This window comes from Lethenteron reissneri, chromosome 31 (genome assembly GCF_015708825.2).
Source record: "Lethenteron reissneri isolate LAM-NWPU_2019-01 chromosome 31, ASM1570882v1, whole genome shotgun sequence".
NCBI lineage: Eukaryota > Metazoa > Chordata > Hyperoartia > Petromyzontiformes > Petromyzontidae > Lethenteron > Lethenteron reissneri.
In genome coordinates this window covers 11,558,647-11,581,141 of record NC_083809.1, presented here as the reverse complement: position 1 = coordinate 11,581,141, position 22,495 = coordinate 11,558,647, and the positions used below count along the sequence as shown (strand labels likewise).

The following is a 22,495-nucleotide window of genomic DNA, read 5'->3' as shown; positions in this document are numbered from 1 at the left end:
CTGCACTTGTAATCCAGGAGGAGCCGGGTGGATACCATCTGTCGGCGCGGAAGTTCAATAAAAAAACAACGGTGAAAGTTTGTTCGACCCCCCCCCCCCCCCGTTCCTTCCGCTGCTCGCTGCATGCGGTGTGAATGGGGTTGCCCGCCAGTCGATGTGCAGGCAGAACGCGTGCTGCTGTGGTGGTGGTGGTGGTGTTGGGGTAGAGGTGGTGGTGGTGTTGGGGTAGAGGGGGCGTTGGTTCCGACCACTCCTTTTAAAGGCGCCTGGTCGGCATGGGGAGCCCACACGAGCAACTCCCTCTGCTGGAGGGCTCCCTGCCTACAGCGGCGCGAGTAACAAAGTTCAGCGTTTAACCTTTAACCTTTGGTGACTTGGGCCACCGTGCTGTTTTGTACGCATGCTGAACTTCTTTCGCAACGTACGGAGCCAAACCGTGCTTAATCGGGGGCGTGTTCGCCGACCGATGGATTCATGACTAAAATTCCCCCTCCACACCCCCCCCCCTGAAAACGATTGCCAAGCTCCAGATGTTTAGGAACCGCTATTAATCCAGAAAATGATGACCGGTTATCATTCAGCATGTTCAACTTATTTCGCGCTGTACCATAGACCACCATGCTAATCGGTGGCGCGTCGGACAATCGATGCATTCATTAAAGTAACCCCCGAAAACGTTAACCGGTTCCAGATTTTTTTCCGGAACCGCTAGCGATCCAGAAAACGAGGACCAGGTTATCGTTGGCACAACCCCGATATGTGGATGTACGAGGAAGCGTGGTTGTCAATCTACAAAGTGAACGGGTGCGGTGGCGGCGGTGGGGTTCGTCACAACCGGGCCGCCCACGCACTCAGCAAGACGCAGGTAACGGAGCCCCCCCCCCCCCACCGTTACAGGTGTGCGTACCTGCAGTGTTTTGCCCGGGCGCGCTCGCCGCACCCTGCACACGCCCTGCACACCGGGACGCGGTGGCCACGCCTGACCGCGCGTGAGCAAGTGTGGCCACTTCCTGGGTTTATTAGGGCCCCCTCCTACTCGACAGAGCTTACGAGACTGCCAAACGAACGTGCTACTTTATACGTACATTTAGTCAAGCAACTGCCACTGCAGTGATGTACCAAACCAAAAAAAACCCATAACCAAGGCGAGCAAAGTTTATTTTAAAAATAACGATTTTTGCCATTTTCAAGATGTGAGCACATTTTTTTAGCAAGATGCCAAGCGCTGCGAAAGCTCCGCAACTTCAATATGAAGCCACAGACTGCGGCGAGGAGGAAGGCGCTCCCATTGAGGAATCCCACCCGCGGACAGCTGCGTAAGCCCCCCCCCCCGCGCGTCCGTGTTGTCCAAATCGCACTGCGTCTCAACCCCCCCCTCCGACCCCCCTGCGAGAGAGCGATAGCAGTGATGCGTGGACGCGAGACACCTTCATAAATAACTCCACTCCCCCTCCCCTAACCCCCCCCCCCCCCGTGTACACAATGCGCCTATGTTACGCTATGAACAGATTACACACCACATGTAGCGACGACGGTGGCACTTAAGACCCCTAACATGCAACAGCCACTCGACGCTTACAGACGCGACGGGTGCGTAAACAAAGGGTTCTCGTGGACATGTTTTTTTTACTTACACACACGTCGCGCGACCTCCGTGAGCTTATTATATACAAGGTTCACTCGCTGGCATTAACCGCGGCCGTCACCACCGCCCGTGGCATGCACACGTGGGGAAAACGCCTCCCGGCGGGTGGAGCCACCGCACGCTTCGTCCACCGCCGGCCCGGGGAACCGCGTGCGGAGAAAGGAGCGATGCGCAGCCCCCCGCCCCCCCACCCGATAAAAATGGCAACAATCAAAGTGCGTGCCCGCCTGCCCACCGCCTTATTTTGGAGCGTTGACATTTCATTCAGATTTGCTCTCGTCTTAGGCATGCCACTTTCGCCGTCCGAAAAGGTTTGCATTTTGACCAGCGACTAAGGATCTATCCAGAAAACCTCAGCGGCGGGATCCTCTCCCCCATTCCCCCTTGTTCTGATACGAGTCACTGGACAGGGCACGCGAGGTCGGCGTGCCCCAACTGGCTCCAAATCCAGCTGGAGCCCGCCAAGCATCCGGGGCAGATGGGCCGGCGCTCCGAGCACTTGCGCCGAGACACGGCACCGTGAAGAAGCACCGCAAAACGCTTGCCGGCTTTCCTGCCGCCATGCACCGCATTCTGAAGCCACCCTCCCCCCCACTCCGCACCACCCGACTTTCCCTGCTCCATGCAATAAAAATGAACATGCAGTGCGGCGCTGGCACGCACGAGTGTCCGGTGGCGACCTCTGCATCACTGGACGGGGAGCGCCCCCCCCCCTCCCCTCCTGTACGCCCACCACACCGGACAACTTCATTGAATTGTTGACCACGGGGACTCACATTTTTGGTCAAGTCAACTAAAGAAGAGGGTAGATGTGGTGGGTGTTTTTGTGAGCAACGGTGTGCGGTCGAGGAGATGCTGCTGCTTGACGGATGAGGGGTGGCCACAGCTTCTGCCGTGGGGGGTCTGGCGACATCAGCCGGACTTGGGCGAGGAGGGGGAGCGCATTCGCTTCTTCTTGCCGTGCTTCTTGTGTTTCTTCTTCCTCTTCTTCGACTTGGAGCTCTGCAGCACGGCAATGCGACAACGAGCGGAATCTTACATCGTGAACGAGCAATGTGCAAACCGCCGTGTGCAAGACTGACTATTGCCCTTTCAACCGCAATCGGCAAATCCGCGGTCCGCAAACACAAAAGGCATACGGGGTTTCGTTCACCGTTTGTAATACGACACCCCCTCCTTTTGTTTTACGTTACCCTACATCGACACAAACACTCAAAAGGAAGCATAATTTTTTCATAGAGTAAAAATTCACCAATATATTCGAGCGTTAAACACAACTTGTACGGTAAATGTACAGAATGAAAGAACATCACGTGGTGTGCACTACAGGAGGATAAATCGTGCGGCTGAACGTCACTGCCTCAACGGAGGTTGGGTCCACCGCGTGACCCCGGGACCCGCGGTGGGCTGCTTGAGAGACAAGATGGCGCCGCGGCTTCATCGTCGCGAGCAGTGCAGTCACCGCAAATGGTCGAGTCGCAAGGGGCGAGATCGGCGATCTGGACCTCAATAAATATGGCGCGAAACCCCGAGAGCCAAACCCGCGAGAGGGAAGGGTTTGCTGTAGTTTGCATCACTGCACTTGAGTGTTTTACACTAACAGGTAGGGGTTACCCATTTTGCATCGTGGCAAAAATGCACATCCAGTCATCTCATTGATGTCCACTATGTCTAATCCTGTTTTTAGAGTTACTAAAATGGACAAATGTAAGATAGTGAGAGTTGTGGCATGTAATGCTGTTGACCTACGCACTCGACGGTGTATAAAATCGCGCGAATACGTCGCTTTCGTTGTGTCCGTGCCACCCACCTCGCTATCCACCGAGTGTTCACGCGCTACGGGCGCCGGTGCTGCCGATGCGGTCCCCGCCGCCGCCGTCGCCGCCGGTGATGCCGCCTTTTTCACCGCGGAGACCGAGGGCAAGGACACGGACGCAGGCCCCGGGGCCACCGACAGGGCCTTGGGTCCCATGGCCACGGGCGCCGGCATGGGCCCTATCAGCTGCGGCGGCGGTGCCACGGTAGCGGGCGCGGAGCAATCTTCGGCCATCTTCTCCACAAAATGGTACTTCCTCTTGCTCCTCTTCTTCTTGTTCTTCTTTTTCTTCTTCCTCTTCCTGTGGCTCTTTAAAACAAACGCACAGCGGTGCAGCATTACACGCCGTGCCAAGGCTGGCACCAGACATGAAGTGTGGAGAGTTAGCACGGTGCCGTCCGCGCCACAGGTAAGGTTCAGAATCAAGAATCTTTGTTTATTCTGGAAAAACCCGATGAGCCATGAAGCTCTTTTTCGCAGATGTCCAGTCGGGGCGGCTCAGACAGTTACAACAACCAAACAGTACGCAAAATGATCGGAGTGCAAAGTACAGTAAAACCTTGGATTTCGAGCATAATTCGTTCTGAAAACGTGTTTGTAATCCAAAGCACTCGTATATCAAAGCACTCTTATATCAGTTGTGATCACGTGACGCTCGGCAGACAAAGCCCTATACACGTACTACTCGTATTGCAAGACCTCGCTCGTTTATCAAATTAATATTTATTTTAAATGTTTGCTCATCTTGCAAAACACTCGCAGACCAAGTTACTCGCAATCCAAGTTTTTACTGTAAAGGAAAGCAGAAGCAGAACGGTGTATTGCTGTGCAAAGGCTGGCACCAGAAATAAAGTGCGTAGCGTCAGCACGGTGCCGTCTGCGCCACACGTAATGTTATTGCTGCACATTGTGTTTAAAGTTGATCATTCCACCAGGCAAAGTCACAACCTTCGTTTGTTATTTTTTTTTACAAAATACGAAGCCGCGCCTGATATAACTCACGAAAGGATCTCACGATTACACACCGAATGAGTAGAGGGGTCAATCGTGGTGCCAACACCTCCTTACCTTGTCTTCATCTTCAGAGCTGCTAGATGAATCAGAACTTGAAGATGAGGAGGATGAAGAGTGCTTGACCGAAAAAGACAACACCTTCATTAGACTTTTATACCGGGTCAGTGCGGGACACGAGCCTTCGCCAGACCACTTGGCGTCGGTGTCACCAAGCGGAAGATATCAATGATATCAATTGCAGAGAGGTAGAAAAACACGATGCATAACTGCACTAAAAATCTGCCCGGATGACTACCACTTCCTGTAAAAAAAACACCATGGTGTTTGGAATTAAAGGAGTTGGGAATTAACTCGCGGTGCCCTTGCAAAGCAGGCGATGGTTCACGAGTTGCTACGGATTTAGTTAATTTCCTGGTAAAATCAAGGGCACTGGGATAAGTTTCATACAAATGTGGTGTTAATCGTAGAACTGTGCAATGTCATTCCAAGATGAATGTAACTTTATAGGTCACAAAAATAGTTAACTGTTCAGGTTTCTGCTTGCTGTCAGCTGAACCTTAATTTGATTAATTACATAAATATTTAAAGCAAATAATAATATTTTTTAATTTTTTACAATGATGCGCTACACCAAGTTGGAATCTAAACATACCAAAAAAATCCAGCCAGGTGTCTCAGTGTAAAGAGCGAGCTGCTCCCAATTAATAGACTGAATTCACATCCTAACTGGGTGGTTTAATCAGCCCATCATCCCCCTGCGGTAGATAACAAAAATGTGCCACTTTTATCCCCCTCTCAAAAGGAATGCAGAATATCCGCCACTGACTCGGCGTTGGGAAGGGGCGGCAGTTGAGGATCCACAACTCAGTGCTCACTGGAGCAAGGAAACCACTTTGCGACATCTAAACCAGTGGAGTGTTGCGTAGAATGACAAATAAGGACAAGTCCAAACCGCCTCACCCTTTTCTTCTTCTCTTTTGGTGGCTTCTTCTGCAAAAAAATAAGAGACGCAGATAATTCAATGCGTCACAACACGCCAAACGCATTTATCTGCAGCCAAAACTTTCTCAAGAGTGGACTAATCCAAGCCGGGGCAGGCTTGAGTGAAGCCACACGCGCAACAGCGATCACCTGAGCAGCCAGCATCGCCACGATGCCCGGCACGCAAGGACCCCCCGAGGCAGCGGGGATGAGGGACACGTTCGGAGTGCCCGGAACTCCCAGCAACCCTGGGGTGGGTACAGGAACCTCCTCCTTTCTGTTCAGTAGCCTCTCTCTTTGCTGCTCAAGTTCCTTCTTGAAATCCTGCGGCACACGGGGTGTGGACGACACAGCTGATCCACACCGTTGCAGGTAACCAAGGGAAGGTACAGTTTGTGATAACTTTTTCCGGGCAGCTCTTCTCCAGCTGGACGGGTGAAATGGATACAAATTAATATTAAAATCAGCATTTGTACAAGGATGAAAAATTAATAATAGGTTTTACCCTTTCTGGCAATAAAACGGGTGTTAATATGTTCAAACACCAAATAGAAACCTTTTGCAAGGAATCAGGTTCGGAGTAACCACACGTACTTGTGGTGAACATGCAAACACACGGTCTGATAATAAATGCATCGTCTTTGAAACGGACTGGCCTACACCAGAGAGGGCCTTCTTTAGGGCTTAGTCTCACAAGTGTCAGACCAGAGAATGCCAAAAGAAGATGAAAAGTCGAACAGTTCAAAGACGATGCACCCTCAGAGCATTTATAGCTCGGGGTGAGCAGCTACAAAACGGGACCTTTTTACAGTATCAAAGTATGAAAAAATAAGAACAGGGTTTACACTAAATGCTCTGAGAGTGCATTGTATTTGAGACTAGGACCTAAAGAAGGCTGTCTCTGGTGTAGGCCTGTCAGTTTCAAAGACAATGCCCATATATTATCAGAACATGTTTGTTTGCATGTTCACCACAAGTACGTGTGGTTAATGCGAACTTGATTCCTTGCAAAAGGTTTCCATTTGGTGTTTGAACATCTTAACACAATTGTTTCATTGCCAGAAAGGGTAACACCTATTCTTTATTTTTCACACTTTGATACTGGAAAAAAAGTATCACATTTTGTAGCATTTGTATAAAGTTTTTTCTGTAACAATGCCACACTTGTTTTGAATAATGGACATTGGGACAGACCTGCAATGTGGAAAGATATTACACGGCAGTATTACATTTAATCACCAAACTGATACAACCGCCGATATTTATTGTAAAGCACTATCAACAACTTTAAAGAGAAACCGAAATGCATGGGTACCAGCGCCTTGTGCACTGTGACGCGACAGAGGTGTTGGGAAGGCAACACGCTGCAGGAGAGAGGCTTACATCGTTCATCTTCTCCTCAAAGTCTGCAAGAGCCCTGGACCCTTTCCTCTTCTTTTCCAGTTGTTCCTTAACCTCGTCCCTGGGTAGCGCAGCAATAGGTGACATGTACTTTTAGACACAATTCGCATTCCGCGCATATGCAAAAGGAGCATATTGCCCCAGTAAAGTATGTATATATGTACGCCCATCAATGCAGAGGCTCAATTTGTGGGCAGAATAAAACCGATGATGGAAAATGGAAGTCCCAGATGGGTTAACTGGAATCCAATTCCATTTTCCATTGCGGTATATAGACATCTGTTGTCTCCATTAGAATCTACGGATATTCCATTGCCCCCCCCCCCCCCCCCCCATTGTAGTCTATGACAGGGGGTCGGCAACCTCAGGCTCCGGAGCCGCATGCGGTGGCTCTTTAAGGACTGCAGAGTGGCTCTTGAAATTCGGAAAAAAGTGGCTATTGTTATTTTGGTTGCCGACCCCTGACCATGGGAGTCCAGTTTACCATGGGAGTCCAGTTCAAATTAAAAATCCAGTTTACCATGGGAATACAGTTCACCATGGGAATACAGTTCACCATGGAAGTGCAATTTACCATGAGAGTCCAGTCCACCGTGGGAGTCTAAGTTTACCATGGGACTCCAGTTGACCATGGGCAGGGGTCGGCAACCTGTGGCTGTGGAGCCTCATGTGGCCTCAATTCAGGACCGTTTTGTGACGTTATTTATTAAGGACCATCACCGTCTCGTATTCGCATTGCACTGCGGCCCGAATTCCATAGAAATGTCTCTCCTTGTTGTTTTAGTTGCCCACCCCTGGTCTATGGGAATCCCGTGCTCTATACATAGCCTACGGCCATTTCTCTGTCAATGTAGTCTAACCGCCTCAATTTCCTACGGACAGCCTCGGGCCCCCCTCCGTAGGAATGCTGAAGTTCCCACCACTGCCTCGGGGCTGCGGACAGAAGACGAGCACCAGTCACTCTTGCGACTTAATTATCATTGCTCATGCAGCGCGGGGCCCACGGCGCTGCGAGGAGGGTGGGGAATTTCGCGCGGCCTTACCATGTCGGCCGCGGCCGGTTGAGGTAGTCCTGTATGGTGCTCCCACCACCGGTGGCCGGCCCGCGGGCTCGGGCTGCTGCTATGGGATTTACCCAGGCCTCAGAGAGACGTTGCGTGAGGCGGCGGGGCACACGTGACAGGGAGAGACGCGCACAGGGAGGAGACGGAAGGGGAGGGAAGGGGAGGAGAGGGAACGCACGAAAACACGCACAGAGGGACGGCGTGGCGGCGTGGGGAGGGGTGAGTGGGGGGGGACACAGGGACGGGCATGAACAGATGAGAAAGGCAGCAGCAGCAGCCAGCGGTGGTACCGAGCGAGCAGGCCTCGTCCCCATCGCGGCGACAACGGGGCAAGGAGGTTAGGCGGTGGAGTTCGTCACGGGGGTGCCGCCTGCGCTCGTGCGGCAGCGAGGGAACTCGCCAAGTCCCCTCGTCACCGGGGAGCTCACGGCCGGGTCGCTCGCCTCTGGGGATGCAGTCACGGCACTTGCCGACTGCTCCGCGGGGTGGCAGCGACACGAAATTATTTAAAAACAATCGCCTCGAAAAATCTCTTAAGATGGAACACCCTCGGTTTGCAAGGGTGTCAACCGACATGAGCGCAGGCTAGGGTTGTTTATCCACAATACAGGTTAATTTTGGGTTAAATCACGTAAATATATGTCGTTAAACCCTCCACCACCCGACAGCCAATTAGTAAGGTTTGTCACGTAAACAGAATATGCCAATTAGTTACAAGTACAGCACTAACCGGTGTGTTGGAGAGCAAAGCCGCAACATTTACAATCTGAGTACTACGTTTCGCCAGTAATTACAACCAGCATCATCCATCGACAGCCAGATTTACGTGATCTAACCCAAAAAAAACCTGTCTTCTGGATGATATTGGTCGCGAAAGCCTACGTGTTAGTGGTTTACTAAACGAACCATCAATGTAAAGCAGTGCCGTCTAAGCTCGGAACATGAAGACCACACCAACCCCTCCTGAAGCCCTCTCGTCGTGGCTGGCAGACCTCGGCATCTCGCTTGGGGACATTGCCACACGCAGTTGGTTGACACACATCGTAAACAATGTTGTATACTGTAGTATACACATACACACAAAGATGCCCCGTGTAGCCTTAACAGACTGTTGGGGCAAGTGCTGTTAGCGAGCAGCACCTATGAAGGCCGGCACGGCACACGAGGGGGTGGGTAACACCACGAACGACCGCCTTTGTCTCCCCAGTGGCGATGTTTATGCATTGTGCCGGATACTCATTTGAGGCCGAGTTAACCTAGGGGAGGCCCACGACCAGGTTAAGATAATAATCTGTCGCAGGTGTTGGCCGCGAACGGAAATCAAACCGGGTCCTGGCGTCAGCTTCGTAGCCACCGCTCCCCACTACACTACCGCTCCCCAGACACAATGCACACCCATCCACACATACACAATGCACACCCATCCAGTCACATGCACACAATGCACACCCACACACACACAGTCCACACCCATCCAGTCACATACACACAATGCACACCCATCCACACATACACACCCATACACACAATGCACACCCATCCACACATACACACCCATACACAATGCACACCCATCCAGTCACATACACACAATGCACACCCATCCACACAATACACACCCACAATGCACACCCATCCACAGTCACATACACAATGCACACCCATCCACACAATACACACCCACAATGCACACCCATCCACACAGTCACACACACAATGCACACCCATCCAGTTACATACACACAATGCACACCCATCCAGTCACATACACACAATGCACACCCATCCACACAATACACACCCACAATGCACACCCATCCACACAGTCACACACGCAATGCACATCCATCCAGTCACACACACACACACAATACACACACCCATCTACGCACACAGTCACACACCCATCCAAACACACCCATCTACGCGCGCACATGAAGCACGCAGACGCCGCGCATACACACGGCCTGCCGTGCCGCTGCCCGTCTCAGTGTCGCTGTGTCTGTACTCTCAGGGTCGCTGTGTCTGTACTCTCAGGGTCGCTGTGTCTGTACTCTCAGGGTCGCTGTGTCTGTACTCTCAGGGTCGCTGTGTCTGTACTCTCAGGGTCGCTGTGTCTGTACTCTCAGTGTCGCTGTGTCTGTACTCTCAGGGTCGCTGTGTCTGTACTCTCAGGGTCGCTGTGTCTGTACTCTCAGGGTCGCTGTGTCTGTACTCTCAGGGTCGCTGTGTCTGTACTCTCAGGGTCGCTGTGTCTGTACTCTCAGGGTCGCCGTGTCTGTACTCTCAGTGTCGCCGTGTCTGTACTCTCAGGGTCGCTGTGTCTGTACTCTCAGGGTCGCTGTGTCTGTACTCTCAGTGTCGCTGTGTCTGTACTCTCAGTGTCGCTGTGTCTGTACTCTCAGGGTCGCTGTGTCTGTACTCTCAGTGTCGCTGTGTCTGTACTCTCAGGGTCGCTGTGTCTGTACTCTCAGGGTCGCTGTGTCTGTACTCTCAGGGTCGCTGTGTCTGTACTCTCAGGGTCGCCGTGTCTGTACTCTCAGTGTCGCCGTGTCTGTACTCTCAGGGTCGCTGTGTCTGTACTCTCAGGGTCGCTGTGTCTGTACTCTCAGGGTCGCTGTGTCTGTACCTCTCAGGGTCGCTGTGTCTGTACTCTCAGGGTCGCTGTGTCTGTACTCTCAGGGTCGCTGTGTCTGTACTCTCAGGGTCGCTGTGTCTGTACTCTCAGGGTCGCTGTGTCTGTACTCTCAGGGTCGCTGTGTCTGTACTCTCAGGGTCGCTGTGTCTGTACTCTCAGGGTCGCTGTGTCTGTACTCTCAGGGTCGCTGTGTCTGTACTCTCAGGGTCGCTGTGTCTGTACTCTCAGGGTCGCTGTGTCTGTACTCTCAGGGTCGCTGTGTCTGTACTCTCAGTGTCGCTGTGTCTGTACTCTCAGTGTCGCTGTGTCTGTACTCTCAGGGTCGCTGTGTCTGTACTCTCAGTGTCGCTGTGTCTGTACTCTCAGGGTCGCTGTGTCTGTACTCTCAGGGTCGCTGTGTCTGTACTCTCAGGGTCGCTGTGTCTGTACTCTCAGGGTCGCCGTGTCTGTACTCTCAGTGTCGCCGTGTCTGTACTCTCAGGGTCGCTGTGTCTGTACTCTCAGGGTCGCTGTGTCTGTACTCTCAGGGTCGCTGTGTCTGTACTCTCAGGGTCGCTGTGTCTGTACTCTCAGGGTCGCTGTGTCTGTACTCTCAGGGTCGCTGTGTCTGTACTCTCAGGGTCGCCGTGTCTGTACTCTCAGTGTCGCCGTGTCTGTACTCTCAGGGTCGCCGTGTCTGTACTCTCAGGGTCGCCGTGTCTGTACTCTCAGTGTCGCTGTGTCTGTACTCTCAGGGTCGCTGTGTCTGTACTCTCAGGGTCGCTGTGTCTGTACTCTCAGGGTCGCTGTGTCTGTACTCTCAGGGTCGCTGTGTCTGTACTCTCAGGGTCGCTGTGTCTGTACTCTCAGGGTCGCTGTGTCTGTACTCTCAGGGTCGCTGTGTCTGTACTCTCAGGGTCGCTGTGTCTGTACTCTCAGGGTCGCTGTGTCTGTACTCTCAGTGTCGCTGTGTCTGTACTCTCAGGGTCGCTGTGTCTGTACTCTCAGGGTCGCTGTGTCTGTACTCTCAGGGTCGCTGTGTCTGTACTCTCAGTGTCGCTGTCTGTACTCTCAGGGTCGCTGTGTCTGTACTCTCAGGGTCGCTGTGTCTGTACTCTCAGGGTCGCTGTGTCTGTACTCTCAGTGTCGCTGTGTCTGTACTCTCAGTGTCGCTGTCTGTACTCTCAGTGTCGCTGTGTCTGTACTCTCAGGGTCGCTGTGTCTGTACTCTCAGTGTCGCTGTGTCTGTACTCTCAGTGTCGCTGTCTGTACTCTCAGTGTCGCTGTGTCTGTACTCTCAGTGTCGCTGTGTCTGTACTCTCAGGGTCGCTGTGTCTGTACTCTCAGGGTCGCTGTGTCTGTACTCTCAGTGTCGCTGTGTCTGTACTCTCAGGGTCGCTGTGTCTGTACTCTCAGGGTCGCTGTGTCTGTACTCTCAGTGTCGCTGTGTCTGTACTCTCAGTGTCGCTGTGTCTGTACTCTCAGGGTCGCTGTGTCTGTACTCTCAGGGTCGCTGTGTCTGTACTCTCAGGGTCGCTGTGTCTGTACTCTCAGGGTCGCTGTGTCTGTACTCTCAGGGTCGCTGTGTCTGTACTCTCAGGGTCGCTGTGTCTGTACTCTCAGGGTCGCTGTGTCTGTACTCTCAGGGTGGACTCGACTCTCTGACGCGTCAACTTCTTTCGCGCCGCACGAAGCCTGAACTCGTCGCCAACGGGAGCGTTGCTGGCTCTGGGGGGGCTCTGGGGGGGGGGGCTCTGGGGGGGGGGGGGGCTCTGGGGGGGGGGGGCTCTGGGGGGGGGGGGCTCTGGGGGGGGGGGGGCTCTGGGGGCATTGCGATGGGGGAGGTCGCTCGGGGGGGGGCTCTGGGGGGGGGGGGCTCTGGGGGGGGGCTCTGGGGGCATTGCGATGGGGGAGGTCGCTCGGGGGGGGGGGCTCTGGGGGGGGGGGCTCTGGGGGGGGGGCTCTGGGGGCATTGCGATGGGGGAGGTCGCTCGGGGGGGGGGCTCTGGGGGGGGGGCTCTGGGGGGGGGGGGCTCTGGGGGCATTGCGATGGGGGAGGTCGCTCGGGGGGGGGGGGGGGCTCGTTTCATCAATCGACGAACGCGGCGCGGGGGCAGCAGCAGCAGTCGTAGCAGCAGCGGCAGCAGCAGCAGCAGCGGCGGGCAGCGTCTCGCCCGCGCCTGGCCCGGGAGGCGACGGAGGCGGCCTCCACGGGCCCCCCGTAAGGCCGCCCCCAGGCCTCTGCTAGGCCAGGCCGACACCACGGGGGGGGGGGGGGGCGGGCGGCCCAATTCGTCCGCCCGCTCAACGGCGCCAGGCCGCGCTCTCGTGCGCTTACAATCCTCGTGTCGCGCTTCCCCATGGCGCCTTCCTCCTCCTCCTGCTGCTCCTCCTGCTCCTGCTGCTGCTCCTCCTGCTGCTGCTGCTCCTGCTGCTGCTGCTGCGCGTTGCAAGCGGATCGCGCCCTGCCGCTCGACTGCTGCCGCGGCCTCCTCCGGGGCGACGTCACGCGAACCAGCGGGGCCCACAATGCACCGCCGCCTCCAGAAGCTTCCGCGGGGAGAGGGAGGGGGCGTGGGGGGGCGTGGGGGGGTGGTGGGGGGAGAGGGTGGGGGTCAGAGGGGGGTGGTGGGGGGGGAGAGGGTGGGGGTCAGAGGGGGGTGGTGGGGGGAGAGGGTGGGGGTCAGAGGGGGGTGGTGGGGGGAGAGGGTGGGGGCGTGGGGGGGCGTGGGGGGGTGGTGGGGGGAGAGGGTGGGGGTCAGAGGGGGGTGGTGGGGGGAGAGGGTGGGGGGTCAGAGGGGGGTGGTTGGGGGGAGAGGGTGGGGGTCAAAGGGGGGTGAAAGGGGGGTCAGAGGGGGGTCGTGGGGGGGGGGAGAGGGTGGGGGTCAGAGGGGGGTCGTGGGGGGGGGGAGAGGGTGGGGGGTCAGAGGGGGGTGGTGGGGGGGAGAGGGTGGGGGTCAAAGGGGGGTGAAAGGGGGGTCAGAGGGGGGTCGTGGGGGGGGGGAGGGTGGGGGTCAGAGGGGGGTGGTGGGGGGAGAGGGTGGGGGTCAGAGGGGGGTGGTGGGGGGGAGAGGGTGGGGGGTCAGAGGGGGGTGGTGGGGGGGGAGAGGGTGGGGGTCAAAGGGGGGTGAAAGGGGGGTCAGAGGGGGGTCGTGGGGGGGGGAGGGTGGGGGTCAGAGGGGGGTGGTGGGGGGAGAGGGTGGGGGTCAGAGGGGGGTGGTGGGGGGGAGAGGGTGGGGGGTCAGAGGGGGGTGGTGGGGGGGAGAGGGTGGGGGTCAAAGGGGGGTGAAAGGGGGGTCAGAGGGGGGTCGTGGGGGGGGGAGAGGGGGGGGGAGAGGGTGGGGGTCAGCAGGGAAGGAGGTGCAGTGGTTCGCGCGCTGCGATGCGAACTCAAAGACTCGAGTTCGATTCCCGCTCTCGGCCAACAGCAGTGATGATTATCTGAACCGGTCCTGAGCCTCCCCTAGTTCGACTGAGCTTCAAATGAGTACCTGGTGCGATGCGTAAACATCGCCACTCGGGAGACAAAGGCGGCCGGACCTGGTGTTGGCCACCCACCTTTTCGTGTGCCGTGCCGGCCTTCATAGGTGCTTGCTAACAGCACTTGCAACGACAGTCTGTTTAAGCTATTCGGGGGATCTTTGTGTTTGGGAGAAAGGGGAGAAGGGGGGGGGTGGTCTAAGTGGAATGTGGGTGAGGGATGTGGGTGAGCGTTGGGGGTGAGGGTAGAGCAGGCTTGCCCGTGTGGGTGGAAGTCAGTCGATCTGGCCGCTCTCCGCCAGATGATGCAGCGGCGATGACGGCCGCTGTCTCCCATCGCACCGCCAGTGTCCGTGCGATTACTCATTTGGGATAAGCGAGCGCGATGTCGCCGGGGCACAGCGTCAAGCTGCCACATGCGATGTGTCACCTCAACGCGGTTGCGCAAGCCGTGGAGAGACCATCACAATCACCCTTCCTGGGGCGCTGGGCAAGATGCTAACTACCTCGCCTCGTATACGGGAGGGTTCGATCCCGACCCTGACGCCCGCTGCTGTATATTGGGAGTTTGCGGTGTCTCCCTCACTCCCCATGGTCGCGTTGATTTTTCTCCGGGTCCTCCGGGTTTCCCCCCTCCACGTTCACAGTCGGCGTGAGCTTCAACGCAATGTGGCTGCTCTACATGTCCACGGTGATTCGCCAACTTCGTTGAGCAAGCATTTGTGACAGCCGGGTCGCTTCTGAAAAAGAGCTAAGTAGCTCAGCGGTGGCCTTACCTGGTAAAATAAAATAAAAATAATTGTAATGTAAAATAATATCGACTGTGCAGTGGCGTAACGAGCGTGGGGCAGGCAGGGGGTGCCTTGCCCACCACCCCTGGTGGCCAAAGCTCCGAGTTGAGGCCCCCCAAGACAACCACCACCACGAGATTTGTTTTCAACAACGGTGTTGGGGCCCCACCTGAGCGTTTGCCACACCCGCTGAGCTACCAACGCGAGTCCCCGCGCCACTGCGACCGTGGCGTCGACTGCGTCTGCTGAGCAGCGCAAGGGGTGGACGCGTTCGCAAAGGAAGCCGGTGATGGCATCGGCGGCTTTGGCCACGGCGGCGTCTTGATCTTGTTGCACGGTGCAGATGGGGTGGCGGGGAGTGACCGGGATTGATGGCGCTTGATTTGTCTGTGAAAAGAGCTTCACGGCTCTTCGGATTCGCCCACGATAAGTAAAGGTTCTGATTCGTCCAGCGCCACGGAGCCAGGCGAGACTGCGTGCGCCGAGTGCGCGCGGGGGTTGGAATTCAGATCGGATGCCCACACGCGGGGGGGGTTGCCAAGTGCATGTGTCGTGTCAACGATCCAGAGACAGAGTTTCTAGGGGGCAGCTTCTTTATTAACAACTTCCACGATCTCGTCCGGACGCTCTCCACAGCAGCTCAGCCTAGGGCCTGTACACAACACGAGCCGTCTAACACTGACGGCGCTGACTGAGATAGGCAACTAATATCCTTCGTAGCGCAATGTCTAGCGGAGACGACAGCGACGACGGGACGAGACCACTCCCAGAACCGGCAGCTTTGAGCCCCCCGCTCTCTGCTCCTCTAATGCTCCCAGCGCGGCCTGGCTCTGCCCTGACCGCACCTCCCATCTCGAACCCGCCAGCACGTTCCAGGGGCCCCAGATGGCGTCCTCTGTGACCCTGACCCCAGTTCCTCTACTCTGCCCACACGCCGCGCACGATCTCATCGGCGTGTGTGCTGCCTGTAACTTGTGTCGGGGTTGAGATCTGCACCGCGGCTAATTCGCTGCGATGTCTCAAAGGAAGCAACAATGGGTGGCGTGAGCTCCTCCACATCGCTGCTCCCTCCGAGGGCTTCCGTCCGCACGGCCCCAGGGCGCGCGCATCCACGCGCCGCATGCCGTGACTGGGCAAAGACTCTGTGGACGTGGAAACAATAACATATCGACTCCTTTCCGTATGTGTCTCCTCTGCACACACACGCACACGAAAGGAAGAAGTGTGTTTTACACGAGCCTCGACCCGCGCGCTTGTCTTGACAGTGCTTCGTTCATCGGCAACATGGCTTCAATGCGAGCACACTCTGCGCCGGCGGTTTGACATTCGCTATTCTTAGGTTTTTCGGTAAAGTCACGTAGGTAAAAAATGAAATTAAAATTAATACAATAAAAATTGTTTTACGACGTTTCGGAGGCAACACAAGCTTCCGTCTTCAGGTGGAACCGTCACAGCACGATTACTTGTGACGGTTCCACCTGAAGACGGAAGCTTGTGTTGCCTCCGAAACGTCGTGATTTTTTATTTTACTTTAATTAATTTTTATTTCATTTTTTACCTACGTGACTCTACCGAAAAAACCTAAGAGTATGAATCTTTGCAGTCACGAAAGCTTCAAATCTAGAATTGACATTCGCTGTCTCGTCAGTCAAGAGTTGGGGCTCACTTGAAGCAGTGCTGGTGAACTGCCCTCCCCCGGGGTGTTCACGCATGAGGGCCCTCCCCTGTTGAAAGGGGCCATTCGTTGTAAGCGGCTCATCGTGGCAGGAATCCACTGGCGAAATTGAAGGCAGCCAGAAGCCGGCACCAATAATTGCTCGAGTTCTGTGGTCCGCCAGTAGGGGGTGGGGGGAGATTGCTCCTTGTCAACAATCCCCGTTGTAAAGGCATCACATACTCCCAGAGCTCGTTGTTTTAGTGTGCATGCTCACCACAAGTTTGTGTGTGGTTAATGCAGTGCACGATCCCTTGCAAAAGGTTTCAGTTTGGTGTCTTAGCATCTTAACGTAGCTGTTTTATTGCCAGAAACTATAAACCTAGTGTTATATTTTGATACTATATATATAAGAATAGGTTTTCCCCTTTTTTCTGGCAACAAAACAGTTGTGTTAAGATGTCAAAACACCAAACCGAAACCTTCTGCAAGGAATCATGTGTCTGCATTAACCACAAATACTTGTGGTGAAAATACAAACGAAAAAACATGCGCTGACAGTATATTCATTGTCTTTGAAACGGATAGGTGCACACCAGAGAAAGGGGAACATCTATATATTTTATATTTTCACCGCAAGTATTGTGGTTAATGCAGACATGATTCCTTGCAAAAGGTTTCAGTTTAGTGTTTTAACATCTTAACACAGCTGTTTTGTTGCCAGAAAAAAGGGGAAAACCTATTCTGAAAATTTGATACCGGCAAAGGAGGTCCCATGATGTAGCTGCTCACCCCGAGCTCTCAATGTTCTCTGTGCTGTTCGCCTTTTGGCGTCCTCTGGTCTAACACTGTTTGACACGAGGCTCTAAAGAAAGCTGTCTCTGGTGTGGACCAAACAGTTTCCAAAACAATGCGTCATATCCTACCAGAACATATTTTCTTGTATCTGCATATTCACCAAAAGTATGTGAGGTTAATGCAGACATGATTCCTTTCAAAACGTTTCAGTGTGGTGTTTTAACATCCTACTCTTATAAATCCCCAATAAGTTTAACACGCAGGCTTTCGCGACCAATATCATCCATAATATCGTTTTGGGGGGGGGGGGGGGTTAGAGCGCGTAAATATTTATCACGGGTGAAATGTTCAAATATGGCAAGTTTTCACCGCGACACCGATCACAACAACAACAGCAACGGGCTGCTGCTGCTGCTACTCTTGCCGCATACGTCGCGGGCATCACGAACGACCCAAGCGGGTGAAGCGGACGGCGCGTGGTGCACAGGGTGTGGTGAACGACGACAACGACAACAACAAGAACAACAACAACAACAAGAACGACGACATCAACAAGAACGACAACAAAAACAACGACAACGACAACAAAAACAACGACGACAACGACGACAACGACGACGACAACAACAACAACGACGACGACATCCACCCGCGGTCACAACCGTCTGCAACGACGGGTGAACGCCTTCCCCGCTGGGACGCTTCACGCTGCCCAAGGGCGGTGGCGGACACGCAAGGTTGTTGGTTGTGGTGTATGTGGTGTTGGTGGTGGTTGTGTTGGTGGTGGTGGTCCAACCCAGGCAGGGCCCTGGGAGAGGCTTTAGGAACGGTGCTGTCGCCTGCAACAGATGCGCGCCCACAGCCAGGAGTTGAACCCAGGTCACCGGCGGAGTCGCAGTGTCACAACAATTGCGTCCGCCGCTCCCCACACGGACGCCACACAAAGTTGTAACATTGCTGCGGGAAGTGTTGTTGGCGAGCACCTATGAAGGCCGGCACGGCACACGAGGGGGGGCGTTGTGGCTAACACCACGCCCGACCGCCTTTGTCTTCCTAGTGGCGATGATTTCACACAATGCGCAAGGTACTAATTTCAGACTGAGTCGACCTAGGAGAGGTACAGGACCGGTTCAGAGAATCGTCCCCGGTGTTGTCCATGAGCGGGAATCGAACTCGGGCCGCCGGGTTCCTAGCGAAGTGCGCTAACCACTGCGCCACCGCTCCCCGTGCACACACCCAAGCGATCGCACGCGCATGCTCACACGAACACGCGCACACATACACACACACGAGTACACACACAACGCATACACACACACGCAACGCACACACACAACGCATACACACACACGCACACACACACAACTCACACACACACACGAGCACACACACACAACGCATACACACACACGAGCACACACACACAACGCATACACAACGCATACACACACACGCACACACACACACGAGTACACACACAAGCACACACACACAACGCATACACACACTACGCATACACATACACGCGCACACACACAACGCATACACACGAGACGAACACACACAGTCACAGCCGCACACAGCCACACGCACACACACGTCTCGGCTGGGAACAGACAGGTGTGTGCGTGCGTGTGTGTGCCAACAGTCTGTTAAGGCTATAGGGGGATCTTTGTCTTTTGTGTGTGTATGTGGGTGTGTGTGTGCGTGTGTGTGCGTGCGTGTGTGCGTGTGTGTGCGTATGTGTGTGTGCGTGCGTGTGTGTGTGCGTGCGTGTGTGTGCGTGTGTGTGTGCGCGTGTGTCTGTGTGTGTGTGTGCGTGCGTGTGCGTGTGTGTACGTGTGTGTGCGTGTGTGTGTGCGTGTGTGCGTGCGTGTGTGTGTGTGCGTGCGTGTGTGTGTGTGCGTGTGCGCGTGTGTGTGTGCGTGCGCGTGTGGGGGACGCGGGGAGGCCCGGTCGCCGCCCTCACCTCCGCGCTCCGCTCTGCCGCCGTACGCGGAGTGCGGGAGACGCGAGCGGTGACGCGGGGAGGGGGGGGGCGGCGCTGGGAGTTGGGGGGGGAGGTTTGGGGGGGGGGGGCTGAGGGAGCCGTGGGACGCGCGCCTCACTCCACGGAGGGAGACGCTCGCTCGCTCCACAGGGATCCGCGCCGGCAGCTGCAGCAGCAGCAGCGCACGGGAGCCCGCGCGCGAGTCGCCCTCCGCGGAGGGGTCCTCCTCCACCCTCCTCCTCGACCTCCCTGCGCCCCGTCCCGGGTCGCTGCTGGGGTCCCCGTCACATGCGGCGATAGCGCGGGGGCCCGGAGAGGCCCCGGCGATGGCGAACCCCGGAGATTCGGGTCTGCGCGACTGAGGAGGCCTCGAGGGAGAGGCGCGTGGAGAGTGAGAGAGTGTGAGGGTAGGGGTGGGTGGTTAGACCCGCAGCACAATCACCATGAGTCCTGGCGGATCCATGGAGGTCCCGCGTTCCTCCACTCACTTCTGAGGAGCGCATCTGCTGAGGCCGTCGGAGGGCGGCGGCCGCCGCCTCGTAGCGCGCGAGGATGGAGGGCGGAGAGCGCAGCCCGCGGGACGGCCACGGGCAGGGCCGCTGCGAGGGCTACGAGCGCGTGGTCATCAACGTGTCGGGGCTGCGCTTCGAGACGCAGCTCAAGACGCTGGCGCACTTCCCGGACACGCTGCTCGGCGACTCGGCGCGGCGGATGCACTTCTTCGACTTCCTGCGCAACGAGTACTTCTTCGACAGGAACCGGCCGAGCTTCGACGCGATCCTCTACTACTACCAGTCCAAGGGGAAGCTGCGGAGGCCCGACAGCGTCCCGTACGACATCTTCATCGAGGAGGTCAAGTTCTACGAGCTCGGCGAGGAGACCATCACGCGCTACCGCGAGGACGAGGGCTACGCGAAGGAGGAGGAGAAGCCGCTGCCCGAGAGCGCGTTCCAGCGCCAGGTGTGGCTCCTCTTCGAGTACCCCGAGAGCTCGAGCCCCGCGCGCATCATCGCCATCGTGTCCGTGCTCGTCATCGTCATCTCCATCGTGATCTTCGTGGCGGAGACCCTCCCCGAGTTCCGGGACGAGAAGGAGCTCCACTCGCGCGCGCGGCCCCTCGCCAACGGCACCGAGTCGCGGCCGGCGCCCTCCTTCGTCACGGACCCCTTCTTCATCGTGGAGACGATCTGCATCATCTGGTTCTCGTTCGAGCTGCTCATCCGCTTCTGCGCGTGTCCCAGCAAGCCGGGCTTCTTCAAGAACATCATGAACTCCATCGACATCGTGTCGATCATGCCCTACTTCATCACCCTGGGCACGGAGCTCGCCGAGCACACGGGCTCCGCGAACGGGCAGCAGAGCATGTCGCTCGCCATCTTCAGGGTGGTGCGCCTCGTGCGCGTCTTCAGGATCTTCAAGCTGTCGCGCCACTCCAAGGGGCTGCAGATCCTCGGGCAGACGCTGCACGCCTCCATGCGCGAGCTGGGCCTGCTCATCTTCTTCCTCCTCATCGGGGTCATCCTCTTCTCGAGCGCCATCTTCTTCGCCGAGGCGGACGAGCCGGACACGCAATTCACGAGCATCCCCGAGGCCTTCTGGTGGTCGCTCGTCACCATGACCACGGTGGGCTACGGCGACATGTTCCCCGTGACGCTGGGCGGCAAGATCGTGGGCTCGCTGTGCGCCATCGCAGGCGTGCTCACCATCGCGCTGCCCGTGCCCGTCATCGTCTCCAACTTCAACTACTTCTACCACCGCGGCGCCGGTGCCGAGGAGCAGACGGAGCCCGCCGAGGAGGCGGCATCGCCGGGCTCCTGCGGCCACAGCAAGCGGAGCCGCAGCGCCTCCAGCCTCAGCCGGTGCGACTACACGGACGAACTCGCCGCCTTCCTGGAGCCCAACCACGTGGAGTGAGCGGCTGACGAGCGGCGGTGGCGGCGGCGGTGGCGACCGGGCTCCGTTTGGTTGAGGAGCCGAGGTGAGGAACGAGCGCGCCGTCAGTCCGTGACAGCCCCCCCCCCCCCCCGAGCGATCGTCGCCCGCAAGGGTCGCGTCGTGCCGGGGTGCCGAGCCGGGGGGGGGGGGGGTCCCACCGCACTCCACGCTCAAAGCTCTCACAGGCAGAATAAAAACAGTCCGCCCAGCGTTGTCGGGATTCACGAACGCGGAGCAGCGCCCACGAACCTCGGATCCTTCTCTCCCTGCCCCCCCCCCACCTTCAATTCGTCTCTGCCGACACCACGGACGACTCCGCGCTCCGTGTCTCCCTCGCTCGGATGGAGGTCATCACGCGTCGAGCGATGCCCCCACCACCACCACCACCGCCCTGGTCCTGCACGGCCGCCTGCAGCGCGAGGTCTTCGCGAGCTTGAACAGCGACAATGGCGTGAACTCAACGATGTTGTTTTCCTTGGCGACCCCTCACCCGTCACCACCCCCGGAGATCCGCTCGCTCCGTACCCATCGGCGCTCGCGTAAATCGCGACACATTTTCGAGGGTGATTTTAATCGATATCGGTCATTGTAAGTAAAAATGTAGTTCAGTCGATCGGGTTTTTTTTGTGTGGAACATGCCTCGAATTGCTTGCAATTGGGAGAGCGACACGCACTCTTTGCTGCATGTTCCGGCAGCAGCAGCAGAAGACGAAGCAATGCCAGCAGCGAGACTTTGAATCGCAGCGCCTGAACCCGCATGCTGCTGCTGCTGATGCATACGGCTTCACGTGTTGGGGCTGCGACCTCAGAGATTCGCCTGCTCGCTGCACTTATTTGCCTGTCACTCCACACGCCGCGTCTCCGCATATCGACCCTGAGCGTCTCTCGCCCTCGCAAGGAGTGGTGGGGAGGGCGCTGCGTTATTTTCACGAACTTTTGTAAAGTCCGATCGACGTGCGCGACTCGGCCGGCGACTACTGCGAGATTCCACAGCGAGATTATTTATGACCCCCCCCCCCCCCCCCACGATATCAGATAGGCCGCCCGAGAGGGGGAGGGGGGCGGGAAGGGTGTTTTTTCGTTGTTGCGGGGACTGGTTCGATGTTCACGTTCAAAAGCTCTGCGCTCCAACAAATCTTCCTGACGGCCTCGTCGCGAAAGGTCAGGTCTATATCGTTTAATAAACACATTCCCAGCTCGAAACCTGTCACAACTTCTGCGTATTTTGAACAAAAAAAACGAGCCAACAGACAAACAACCCGAGCGCGGCCTTCTCCGCGTATCTGGTGTGGAACAAAGCCGCAGTGTA

General features: G+C 56.4%; 2 protein-coding genes across 2 annotated transcripts; one reads left to right on the top strand and one right to left on the bottom strand.

Moving 5' to 3' along the window:
* Positions 1 to 1,139: 1,139 nt before the first annotated feature.
* LOC133349856 (protein FAM133B-like) lies at positions 1,140 to 19,714 on the bottom strand. Its single transcript, XM_061563661.1, has 11 exons — positions 19,694 to 19,714; positions 19,370 to 19,609; positions 15,215 to 15,281; positions 12,877 to 13,088; positions 7,901 to 7,998; positions 6,840 to 6,918; positions 5,607 to 5,780; positions 5,436 to 5,465; positions 4,530 to 4,592; positions 3,456 to 3,770; positions 1,140 to 2,647 (listed from the first exon to the last, which is right to left on the bottom strand). Exons 1-11 carry the CDS (start codon positions 19,712 to 19,714, stop codon positions 2,558 to 2,560), a joined length of 1,389 nt encoding a protein of 462 aa, XP_061419645.1. The 3' UTR covers positions 1,140 to 2,557.
* Positions 19,699 to 21,165, top strand: LOC133349840 (potassium voltage-gated channel subfamily A member 2-like). Its single transcript, XM_061563643.1, has one exon. It carries the CDS (start codon positions 19,804 to 19,806, stop codon positions 21,163 to 21,165), a length of 1,362 nt encoding a protein of 453 aa, XP_061419627.1. The 5' UTR covers positions 19,699 to 19,803.
* Positions 21,166 to 22,495: the final 1,330 nt, after the last annotated feature.

What these genes read in the sequence shown, in the direction of transcription:
- LOC133349840 (XM_061563643.1), top strand. Translation starts at nt 19,804, where the DNA reads ATGGAGGGCGGAGAGCGCAGCCCGCGGGACGGCCACGGGCAGGGCCGC.
- LOC133349856 (XM_061563661.1), bottom strand. Translation starts at nt 19,714, where the DNA reads ATGGATCCGCCAGGACTCATG. An exon ending in TGGATCCGCCAGGACTCATG is followed by an intron (nt 19,610 to 19,693) that starts GTGATTGTGCTG and finishes AGGCCTCCTCAG; the next exon opens with TCGCGCAGACCCGAATCTCC. An exon ending in TTGAGGAGAAGATGAACGAT is followed by an intron (nt 5,781 to 6,839) that starts GTAAGCCTCTCT and finishes CGTGTGCCGCAG; the next exon opens with GATTTCAAGAAGGAACTTGA.